Below are 11,899 nucleotides of genomic sequence, written 5' to 3'. Positions count from 1 at the left end.
GGCTGCCTTCCAAGCAGAGTTGGAAAAAGAGAGCCGTTCAGTATCTTTTTTCTCAACAGTCCACGATCGGAACAGCTAATAATTTTTTTTAAAAAAATACTATGCATTCGTTACCAAGCAGAGGGATAGTGTGCATCACAAGCCTGTAGAGAAGATCAAGATTTAGATAAGATACAGTAGATGCAGGGCCGGCCCTATATTTTATGGGGCCCTTGGGAGAAGTTGACAAAGGGATCCCTTAAGGCTAATATATGTACACACATAACTAGGTATATATAACTATATTTATTTATTTATTTATTTATTTATTTATATGCCTACTTTCGGATATGGTGCTCTTGCTCCATATGCTTACTTTACTTAAAATATATTTTAAACATATTAAAAAATATCAAAAAATTTAAAACAAAATGTTGCACGTACATCTCAACACCATAGGTGTTCGTGAAGTCGTTTCAGAAAAAATGAATTGTTATGTGGCTTGTGCAAAAAAAACAAAAATCGATGCTAAAATGAGGCTTTTTACTAGGCATTTGTTTGTCTTGTCTGACAGGCCACAAAAATTATCATTTTACTATGAAACTATAAGTGATGACACAGAATGTGGAGATATACGGACTAAATTTTTTTCCAAATTTTTTATTATTTTGAAATTTGTTTTTTTGGGTAAAGGGAGCATATACACATGGGATCAAAAGTGTATTTCCGCCTACTATCACTTTATACACATATTTACATTAGAAATGATAACATGAAGTTCACCCACGGCGTAGTAAGCCAGCGGCTACGACCATAGCCGCGCCCCGCTCCTGGAGGGGCAACATGGCCTCCTCTGCTACCATGCCAAGGGTGGTCATCTCGACGGTCATCACGACGGTCGCTGCGGTGGTCACCACGATGGCTGCAGTAGTCACCACAGCCGCCTATGAGTTCGCCATAGGAGTGCGGGCGGCGTTGGCAATAAGCAGCGTTTGCAGATGTCTCGAAGCCACCTCATGGCTAACCATCGAGAAGTTCCTGTCGCTGATCATATGCATATAGATGAGAGTAGAGCTCGGTGAGCTGCATCTTGTTGGCCACCACACCGACTCACCGAGTGCAACAACTAGGGAATTGTAATCTCCATGGAGACCAGTCAGGATGAGCGAGACACGTTCATCAACAGGTAGAGGGTGCCAAGCACTGTGCTCGATTCGGAGAACATGGGTGAAAATCTCCTTGGAGAGGGACTTGAGGAGGTAGCTGAGGACACTTTGGCCCCAAGATAGCCATGACACGTACTCAGGGTTCAGCACCACCTTCGGGGCCGATTCTTTGTCACTGGCTGATGGAGAGATGGTCAGTCTCTTTGCCGGGGCGGCGTCACTCCCATCGAGGATACCAACGAGTTGAGCTCCACGGATGGCGGGCAAAACTTGTGCATGCCATAGATGGTAATTTTCATGTGTCAATTTCGCAGTCGGTGGCTCGCCAAGATGGATCGCAGGGCTGCTGGAGGAACACGCCATGGCGATTAGGCGGAGACGACGGCGGGATGGAAGGTGGGCCAAAATGATGGCAGCGGTGAGGATGTGTACGGTTTTGGCGATCAGGTAGATCTATCGGAAGAAGTCGCTCTGGATACCATGTCAAATTGACTAGAATCTACTTGATGCCATCCCAGTCCTCTCTCCTTTCTATTTATAGTTGCACGGTGCGGTGCACAACTAATACAAATACATGACGTATGCGTAGAACTCTAGATACTAACACATTATTTCTAACACAAATAACCAAAAGCACTAGAATATTAAAATCCCGACATGTACTCAAAATCTGCAACAGTGCCAGGACATTGCAATACTAGCAACTTGAAGTGGGGAGCAATAGGCGTACTAACAATATTTACATCATTCTTATTAAAATGATAAAGGACCTTTTTAATATAACTTTGCTAGCTAAGAAATAACCAACTAGACTTTTCTTCTCTTGTATTTCCATACCTAGTATTTTTTTTTTAATTAGCAGCACCAAGATCATTCATATCAAACTTACTATTTAGCTGTGCTTTTAAGTGTAGTGATCTCTTTTGTTCTCTTAGCAACAATTAACATATCATCAACATATAACATAAAGTACGTAGATGGTCCATCAACAAACTCGATATAAACACAACTATCATATCGTGATATCTTAAAACCATGAGTACACATAAATGAATCAACCATTTTACACTATTGTCTTGGAAATTGCTTCAGACCATAAAGAAATCTCTTTAATTTGCAAACAAGATTCTTCCTAATTTTCAAACAAGATTCCTCTCACCAGACTCCACTCCTTTAATTAGGCCCAAACCTTTCGCCGACGGGTCTTAGTCTGCTCGTGCGAAGTTAGCTTCCCCTTTATATGAATTTGGATCAGAATATAACAAAGATGGCTGGTGGTTAATTCAAGTTGTTAAAAGTGCCTAATATTTGCGAAACTACATCTTGCTTATAAATAGACCATCTAATATTTATACTCCTTAAGGTTCAAAGTTCAGTTTTAGGATTTTCTTTCGACAAAAACACCGAGTATAACGTACCTTCACACAAGAACCATCTATTCACAACACTCACACAACGCCCACCGTGAAGTTGTGAACTAGTCACAGAGGTTCAAGATTGATGAAGCCACCACAAAAACTGTCGCCATTTATAGGAACAGTCTCTTCTCCCAGTGAACAAATCTTCGAACAGTCTTCTCCCTGTGAACAAATACTCTATCTTAGCGAGACATACATGTCGTCAGAGCCAGATATGTTCTGATTCTCGGTGGGCTGGTTCCAAGTCCATGAGGACGTAGCCGGCGAGCTAGCTGATGCCAAAATTGGTTTGAAAATTGGACTTCTGAGAGTCAAATAACCTGAGGTCTTACCACATGCGTACTTGCTCTGCTTCTTCCGGCACGCTTTCCCCTTTTCCGGCTTTCCGCGCGAGTGCAAATCCTAAGGCAGACCCCGTCTCGTACGTCACGCGTGACATGCTTCCATCCCTTTCCCGTGCTCGCCAAGTTGCACCCGATCGATCATTCTCCACCGCTCCCGCTTTCACCGCCACAGTCGCATCGATTGATCTTGCGAGCCAAGTCTAATCCTCCCGCGCCTGGATTACAGCCTATATAAGCTGCCAGACACGCCCCTCAACCCTCCCACAAGTCCCAAGGAATTTGGAAGCAATATCCTAGCTATCCAGAGTTCCAGACTACTTAACCAGCAGCAGCAGAAGAAGAATCGAGAGAGGAGCTAGCTGAGAGATGGCGTCCATGATGGGAGGAGACTTCGTCGAGGCCTACGTGCTCAGGAACGCGTACAAGGAGAAGATGAGGCGCATGGACGAAGCGGCGGCGGCCGCCGCCGCGGTTGAAGGGAAGAATGGCAAGGAGGGCGGCGCCGGCGGTGGCTCCGCCGGAGAGAAGAAGCCTGCGGGCGCGAGCAGCAAGGGAGGCTTCTTCGGGATCATGAAGAAGAAAGTGCACCCCAAAGCGGCTTCTTCTTCTCCTTCCTCCTGATCGTTAACTCTGTTGTCGTGTTAGGGATGCATGTCACGGAGAGACCCTGCAAAAGTATATACGTGTGTACGGAGTAGAGGTTTAGGTGCCGTGAGATGGCAGGCCGCAGCTTGCTGGAGCTCAGTCATGGCTGGCTGCAGCTTTGTGCTATGTGTGTGTGTGTGTAAGTTTGTTCTTGCGATCAGCTTCTCCTGGGAGGAGTGTGTGAGCCACTGGCCGGCTGTAACGTTGGTTCTTTTGTTAATTGGCTACTTGAGTTGAAGAAAATGAGGTGAAAAAAAAATCGTTCTTGAATTGAGCTGCTCTCCATGTTTACTTCTCTGCACCATCAAATTCCAGGCTATCCATACGGAGTGCAGACATGTCACAGGTGGATGCTCTGTTCCCGTTCATCTGGGCCAAACATTTCAGTTCACTTGCTTACACTGTTCGTTATCTTCTTAATTTTACACAAATACAGTAGAGAATGTATATATCGTGTCTCAGCTACAATCTAGTAGAGCATCAATCCAGACATGCACACCTTTGTTAGGCTTGTCATTGCTTTATGCATAGTCAAAGAGGAAAAAGCCTTAGCTGGATCTAGGTTTTTAAAGATAGCATCATTTCTTTGCTCTCAGAGATTCCAGCGTCCACTGATCACAATTTCCATGAGAATGGTAGGTGAATATATCTCTCTGGCATTGTTTATCATGCTATGTATGTCAAGGTCTGTGTTCCATTCAAATCCAATTGCCCACCGAAAGCTTTGGCTGAAGCTGCATTCAAAGAATATAGGTGAAGGAACTTCAGGGCAGGTTTCACATAAGATGCAGTCCGAAAATTCCGCAAAGTTTTTGCTTTTCATGTGTTTAACATGCCATGAAGCAGAAGCCATGCAAAAAAGAAATCATGTCTAGGAAAATTGCAGGACTTGCAAATATCCAAGATATATAGAATTTAGTAGACTCTTCGTTACCATTCCGATGAAAAACAACCACAACTTCATGGCGTTTAAGCTAGCTGGAACAAGATCACATAGGTTGCCGGAATGCATTGAGCCGAGTTCAGCAAGTCACTAAATGAGTTGATGCTCTGTTAGAGCACCGCAATCCTTACCTTTCTCAAGCGAAAACAGCAACGACTTGTCTCTCAGCTGGCATCAGGCAAGGACATGAATGTTAACAGATAGGTTGCAGTAGGTTGTTACCGGACAGAACTTAAAAAATAGATGATGATGCGCCGGTGTATCTTTGTCAGAAATTATCATATCAGCTAAACACATAGTACTAAATCTAGAGTTGCAGGTCAGCGAAATTAGCCAGCTCAAGCTGTAAGAATACGACGGTTCTAGTGCATCCACAATCCCAGACTGGCAGTTATGCCAGCATGAATATGCTTACAAGTTATTAAACACAGCAAGAGTAATCTCGCACGCATTCTATCTCCAACTCCAATCAATCGTCACGCATGACCTTTCCATATTGGCAATTCGTTAATATAATAAGATGAGGACATCTGCCTCGTGGCACATGTCATCAACAGCAAAGAATTTACATTCTTTTCAGCTGATATCGTGTTTTGGACTCTCCAGCATATCAGACATCACGAAGCATTAGAGTAATTTCAATAGTGTAGCCAGCTGCTGGCTATAAACCAAATGACATGTCATCTATAGCCAGTTTAGAGCTAACATATACAATAGTGAGCTATAAAAATGTAGTAGTACTTTATCAATGTATGTTCCACCTTTCACTCTCACAGAGTGCATAGGAGCACGTGCTAGAGCTGGTTCTTGAATAAGAGCCCACTCTCTTTCTCTCTCCTCCTCTCTCTCCTCCAACTAAACAACAATATACTATTTTAATCCTTATAGTCAGCTGACTAGGACTTATTGTACTTCTCTTAGAAGGCTACGTGTGTCCGTAACCTAGCATGCAGCAACCGACGCTTGGTTGTCCAGATATGGCACACTGCAGGTAAGAGAATCTGTACGAGGTACCCTGGCCGAACCACATTGTTCGGATGGGGTTAATTAACTGCATCATTTATTTTTGCGCAAAAAATAGAAACGACAAAACAAATCTCTCATTCGAAAACCACAAACATGATTTGGTTATTTTGGCGCTAGAGATTCAAACCGTTCGCTGGAGTTCATACCACAAGATTTTTCAAAAGAGGGACTAAAGTTCCTAAAACTACGTTAGCTAGCCCAGGAGTTATATTAGCATCACCGAGACTTGGGGGTGGCAACTGGCGGCGGAGCTTCCGTCGTCATTGTCAGTGTCGGAGTCGGAGAGGTCGGTCTCGTCGTAGCCTCTCCTCGCCATCTCGGAGCGGATGGACGCCTTCTTGGCCTTGTGCACGTTGCGCTCATCCTCGTCGGCGGCGTTAGGGGCCCGCTTGGCCTTCTCCCACACGGCGAGGGAGTTGCGTGAGGCCATGGCGAGGTGGCATGCCTCCCGCGCTGTGGCGTCCTCATCGGTGCCAGAGTCCAACTCGATAGGCGGGAGCATCGGAGGCCCGCACGGAGGAAGAGCGACGGTCCGCATCGCCCCCGAGGAGGACCTCGCCTTGCCATCATGTGCGCGGTGACAGGCGGGTTGCGGCGGGAGAGCATGCCGTGGCAGGCACGCTTGGTCAAAGATGCGCGTCGTGCGCTCGGCCTCCGTCTCCGGTGCCCGCCTCGCCGATGCGGAGCCGTCGCCGCACGGAAGAGCGTGGCCTCCACGCGTGAAATTGGGTGGCGCCATCTGTGAAGGAGGTAGAGGAGGCGGAGATGAGGCTAGTGGCGGCGGCGATTTGATTTTCATGGCTAGAGTCGTCGAGAATCAATGCGGAGGTGCGGCAGGAGGGAGAGGAGAAATGGATGCGGTTTTCCGCATCCAAACCCTCCGCTGCCGCTTATATGCAGATTTCGCGGGCTGGAATGGGGTTAACTCCATCGCGAAACTCGATGCGTGCCGGAATGGGAAGTGATAAGGGCTAAGCCCAAGGATGTGCCCGATCTTCACGGATTTGGGTGGAATTCGTGGGGGAGGTGGATGAACGCGATGAACACGAAGGGGAATCGCGGGATACAACACACACGCACACAAATCGGTTTTCCCTCGTTGGCCCGAACCACCAACTCGATAGAGGTTTGATGACCCACAAGTATAGGGGGTGTATCGTAGTACTTTCGATAAATAAGAGTGTCGAACCCAACGAGGAGCAGAAGGTGTTGACAAGCAGTTTCGATGAAGGATTCACTGTAAATGCTCACAGACAAGTATTCAGGGGGTTTTAGTATAGCAGTTGAATAAAGTACAAGTAAGTAAAGTGCGAGAGAAATAATTGCAGCGAGTGGCCCAATCCTTTTTAGCACAAAGGACAAGCCGGTTTGTTTACTTATAATGACCAAACGTTCTTGAGGACACACGGGAATTTAGTCTAGTGCTTTCGCTTCATATAGCCGATTAATCTTCATTGTTTTGATAAGTGTTGTGTGGGTGAACCTATGCTACTGCACCGCCCTTCCTAGGACTAATACATACTTGTGATTATACCCCTTGCAAGCATCCGCAAATACAAGAAAGTAATTAAGATAAATCTAACCACGACCTTAAACTCGAGGTCCCGCTATCCCTCCTGCATCGATATACCAACGGGGGTTTAGGTTTCTGTCACTCCGGCAACCCCGCAATTAGCAAACGAATACAAGATGCATTCCCCTAGGCCCATAAATGGTGAAGTATCATGTAGTCGACGTTCACATGACACCACTAGAAGAATAACACCACAACTTAAATACTCCCTCCGGTCCGAAATAAGTGTCTGGATGGCAGTTTTGCGAAAAAAACCTCGAGCTATTTTGTTTGTTAACCCGCACTCCGGACGGCAGCACCCGCACTCCGGAGTGTCTGGAAGGCACATGCTCACATCGCTCACACCGCTCTCTGCTCCTTTCTCCTCTCGTCTCACGTAGCCGTCAAGCTCGCGTCGCCGCCGCGCTCACCTCGCTGTCGCGCCCCCCTCGCCTCGCCGCGCCACCTTCCCTAGCCTCGCGTCGCCGCCTTCCATAGCATCAGAGCGCTCCCCTCTATTTTCCATCTGCTCGGCGCGAGTCCCTTTGACCAAAAAGAGTCAGCTTTTTGGTCCAAGCCGGCGATGAATCGCCGAATCCGGCGTCGGCGTGGCCTGATCCGGTGGCTGCGAGGCCGGATGCGCCAGATCCGGTGGTCGCGAGGCTTATTCAACGAGGTGCGGATCGTCGGGCGTCGCCAGCTTCTTCGTCGAGGTACGCTCCGATATGGCGAAGATCCCGGCGGATGCGCTGCTGCCTGGCGAGATCGTCGCCGCGGACGTCAAGGGCGAGCACGACGAGTCCACTCCGCTCTGCCTCTTTCCCGTTCCCCGTTCCCCACTGCTCGTCTCGTCGGCGAGTCACACAATCTTGATTTGCTTCCTCTTGGGGTTGTCTCTATCGATGGTGTCTCGGGCGCGTCCGTGCACCGGCGCTCTGCTGGCGTGCGCGGCCATCGCCGTTTCTTGCTGCTGCTTCCAGTTCCAGGGCGCCAATGCGGCGGCGGCGACCCCGTCGTTCGGGGACAACTTCGAGATCACCGGCGCGGAGGACCACGTCAAGACCTCCCCCGACGGCCAGACGTGGTACCTCTCCCTCGACAACAAGACGGGTAAATCCCATCATACATCACCCGAGTTAGTTATCGCATTGCACAAGCACCAATCGATTATGCTTGTTTCTTGCAGGCGTCGGGTTCCAGACGAAGCAGAAGTACCTGTTCAGGTGGTTCAGCATGAAGCTCAAGCTCGTCGGGAACGACTCCGCCGGCGTCGTCACGGCCTACTACGTACGTTCCACAGCATCACCGGCACTGGCAGCATTACCGCCGACGGACTGACAGAACTTGGTGGAAGACGCGCTTGTGTAGTTACTCATCATCTGATTGCGTTTTCTTCAGATGTGCTCTGACCTTGACGCGGCGCCTCAGCGGGACGAGCTGGACTTCGAGTTCCTGGGCAACCGCACCGGCGAGCCCTACATCATCCAGACCAACGTGTACCGCAGCGGCGTCGGCGGCAGGGAGATGCGGCACTCGCTCTGGTTCGACCCCACCGTCGACTTCCACTCCTACTCCATCCTCTGGAACCCCAAGCAGATCGTGTAAGCCCTCCCTCCATCCATTCCATGGCTTCTCGCTCGCATTGCAAAACCATCAAATAATCCTCCGATTTCACCGAGTACCACTCCTGCTGGCACACTCGGATTTCATTGTAATTGAGCTGTATCCTGTCATCTCCTATTGAATTATGTGAGTGTTTCTTGTTTCCAAAATGGGAATCTACTGCATAACCTGTGATCAAGCACTGCAGTTTATCTGTCTGTTTGTCAAGTGCTAGTTTGACTGCAGTACAAACTGAAAAACACAGTTTTCAAGTGCTAACTTGAATGAAATTAAGGCATAAGTTTCCTGTAGGAATAAACTAGAGTTCAATTGAGAACCTCTACAATACATATGGTGAAGAACTTGTACAGTACATATATTGGAGTAATTTAAACAATTGCTATTTCTAAACATGGAGTGTAATTCATATTCAAGACATTGTGTTTGTTGCTCCAGCTAGAATTTTCAAGGTGTCTTGATATACTTTAGCTTCAACATTTAGAGCTCTAGGCAATGTGCCTTCCTCCCTCAGTATTTTATCTTTGCCCATGTGAGGGGTGTCATACCACATTCCTCCTTCATATCTCATAATTTCAACCAAGACAGTCTGTAGGGTTACAAACACTTTGTCTAGATTACGAGGATCATAGTTGTCATATGCCTCTTCAACCGATAGAATTAGATCTTGGATTGTGTTTGGTGCACTTTGAAGCGTTAAGGACTGAATAGAGCTGAACCAGCCAAGGTCCAACACATTTGTATCCGGTGAATTTGCCGTTGCTTCGCATCGACTTGATATCCATCCCTGTTCTCGCTACGTACTGCTATAAAAGCCGGATCACTAGGCAAAACATGTGTTCGAGCATTGTCCTGTCGTATGTAGATGGTCCTTTCATCACCTTCGAGCCATAGGATTTCAATAGGCTGGAATTACCTTCTCGCAAAGATAGGCTCGCATCACATCCTCGTTCACTTGTCACCGATTTTATTTCAATGGTGCCTTTGTCTCGTTTTTTGGAATTTTTTAGTGCTCGGAGTTTCCTTGACAAAGGCCCAGACTCCGATCTTTCCATCAAAAATTACTTCGCCATCAGCATTGAACCTTGGCCTGGCCACTGCGCAAAGAAACATAACTTTGCCTATGCTATTTTTGTTTTGAACACTGCGCTCAGGACAAGCTTCTTCAGGCAGTAGGTAATATGTTCTTCTTCTCTTGGTCATGTCAAACCATTTTTCGTCTATGTGTACAATGTTCTCCATAGCAGTAAAGGTGGGCTCAGCATTAGATAGTGATCCTGGATCCAGCATTTTGATGCAAAAGTTGAGCCTATCAATTTTGTTTGCTGGTTTCAAAAAAGGCTTTAAACTGTTAGTGACTCGCTTAATTTCACCCCATTTGAATCTTCTCTGCAATGTTGTATACGGGACGTTCAAAGACAGCGCTAGCGCCCTCATGGTAGAGCGTTTGTTGAAAGGAATTGTCGTTATCCTCGATAGACCAAGGTCTTTCCTCTTGCGACCAGATCTCCCTTTCTTTTTATTAGACACATCAACTTCTTCTCCTCTTGCAATCTGCTCATTTGCCTTCCTCCATATCCGCTCGATCGTTTTTACACTTGTTTTCGTAGATTAGCTACAAGTTCTTTGTCCTTTGGTTGTACAGTATGTGCCTTTGTCTTTATCGAGAGCTTCTAATGCAAGATAAGCTCCAAACTTTTGATCATCTGGCATGTTTCTCTTCCGCTTAGCTGTAAAATGATGAAACTATGTTAGATGCAGCTATAACAATATGCATTTCTGTGATATGCAGGTACAAACTGAAGCAAAATGATGAAAAAATTCAGTGGGTGCAAAATGATGAGTAGCTGCAAAATGACTAGGTGTTGGAGTTCAGCTATCTCCAAGCATGAGTAGCTGCAAAATGGAGGAGCAAGTAGAGTTGAAAGATGGTGAGTTTGCTTGGTTGCTTTCAAGCATTTATGTTCATCTCTTGAGTTGTCAAAAATATAGAAAGTGCATGGCAGTATAGGTCAGCATATGTATGCTGCTACTTCAGTTATGCACATTAAAACATGGTCTGCGTATGTTTAGTTTAGTTTTTAGATTAACTTTAGTTTAACCAACTAAAACATGGTCCTCTGATGTGGTGCAGGAGTACCTGATGCTGATCTGGAGGAGGATGCAGATCCAGAGGCAGAGGAGGAAGATGATGATCCGGAGGTGGAAGAAGATCCGGAGGCGGAGGAGGAAGATGATGATCCGGAGGTGGAAGAAGATCCGGAGGCGGAGGAGGAAGATGATGATCCAGAGGTGGAATAAGATGATCCAGAGGTGGAGGAGGAAGAACTTGATGCCTCCATCATTGGTGGAGGACGAGCTGGTCGGAGTAGGCGCTGGCGTGGAGGAGGCGCTGGCATGGAGGAGCTGGCGGGAGCCGCGGAGAAAATCTTGGCCGGAGGAGGGGCCATGAAGTACTCTGGAGGAACTAGCCCGAAGAACTGGCCGGAGGAGGAGGAACTGGCTGGAGGAGGGAGAATGAACTGCGGAGGAGCTCGCGATCTGGCCGGAGGAGACGCAGGCTGGGATCCGGAGCTGGTACCTCCTCCAGCCATGGCTGGAACAGATTGTTCCGGCCAGGACAGCGAGCTGATCAGCTACACGGGGAGGAAGAAGACATCACGGGAGCTACGCGGAGGTGCTGCGCGAAGGTGCCGCTGATCACGGGAGCTGGCCGGATGGAGCGCGGAGACGAGCGAGCTGGGCGATCCGCGAGCTGCGCGATCGATCAGATCGCGAGCGCGGAGGGCCGGAGGCGAGCGAGCTGGGCGAGCGATCCGCGAGCTGCGCGATCGATCAGATCGCGAGCTAGGTGGTGGAGCTCTTTTTGAAATTTGAATTGCCGATCGGGAGGGCGTTGTGCTTTTTTTCATTAGTTTATAAGGGGTTAATTGTAAAACTTAATTAGACTGTGCCATCAGACACTTATTTCGGACCGGAGGGAGTATCATAACATTGAATACTAACCAACATAATTCACTACTAACATTTAGACTTCACCCATGTCCTCAAGAACTAAACGAACTACTCACGAGACATCATATGGAACATGATCAGAGGTGATATGATGATGAATAACAATCCGAACATAAACCTTGGTTCAATAGTTTCACTCAATAGCATCAATAACAAGTAGAAATCAACACGGGAGAGTTTCCTATCAAACA

At 47.3% G+C, this 11,899-nt stretch overlaps 2 protein-coding genes across 2 annotated transcripts; both read left to right on the top strand.

Moving 5' to 3' along the window:
• The first annotated feature begins 3,173 nt into the window (after nucleotides 1-3,173).
• On the top strand, nucleotides 3,174-3,772 carry LOC124687919. Its single transcript, XM_047221645.1, has one exon. It carries the CDS (start codon nucleotides 3,274-3,276, stop codon nucleotides 3,526-3,528), a length of 255 nt encoding a protein of 84 aa, XP_047077601.1. The 5' UTR covers nucleotides 3,174-3,273; the 3' UTR covers nucleotides 3,529-3,772.
• Nucleotides 3,773-7,918: 4,146 nt separating this feature from the next.
• LOC124687918 (probable xyloglucan endotransglucosylase/hydrolase protein 8) lies at nucleotides 7,919-8,678 on the top strand. Its single transcript, XM_047221644.1, has 3 exons — nucleotides 7,919-8,183; nucleotides 8,260-8,360; nucleotides 8,472-8,678. The coding sequence occupies exons 1-3, from the start codon at nucleotides 7,976-7,978 to the stop codon at nucleotides 8,676-8,678; spliced, it is 516 nt and encodes a 171-aa protein (XP_047077600.1). The 5' UTR covers nucleotides 7,919-7,975.
• The last annotated feature ends 3,221 nt before the right edge of the window (nucleotides 8,679-11,899 follow it).

This window comes from Lolium rigidum, chromosome 2 (genome assembly GCF_022539505.1).
Source record: "Lolium rigidum isolate FL_2022 chromosome 2, APGP_CSIRO_Lrig_0.1, whole genome shotgun sequence".
In the NCBI taxonomy this organism is placed as follows: Eukaryota; Viridiplantae; Streptophyta; class Magnoliopsida; order Poales; family Poaceae; genus Lolium; species Lolium rigidum.
This window is presented reverse-complemented; position numbering and strand designations above follow the sequence as displayed.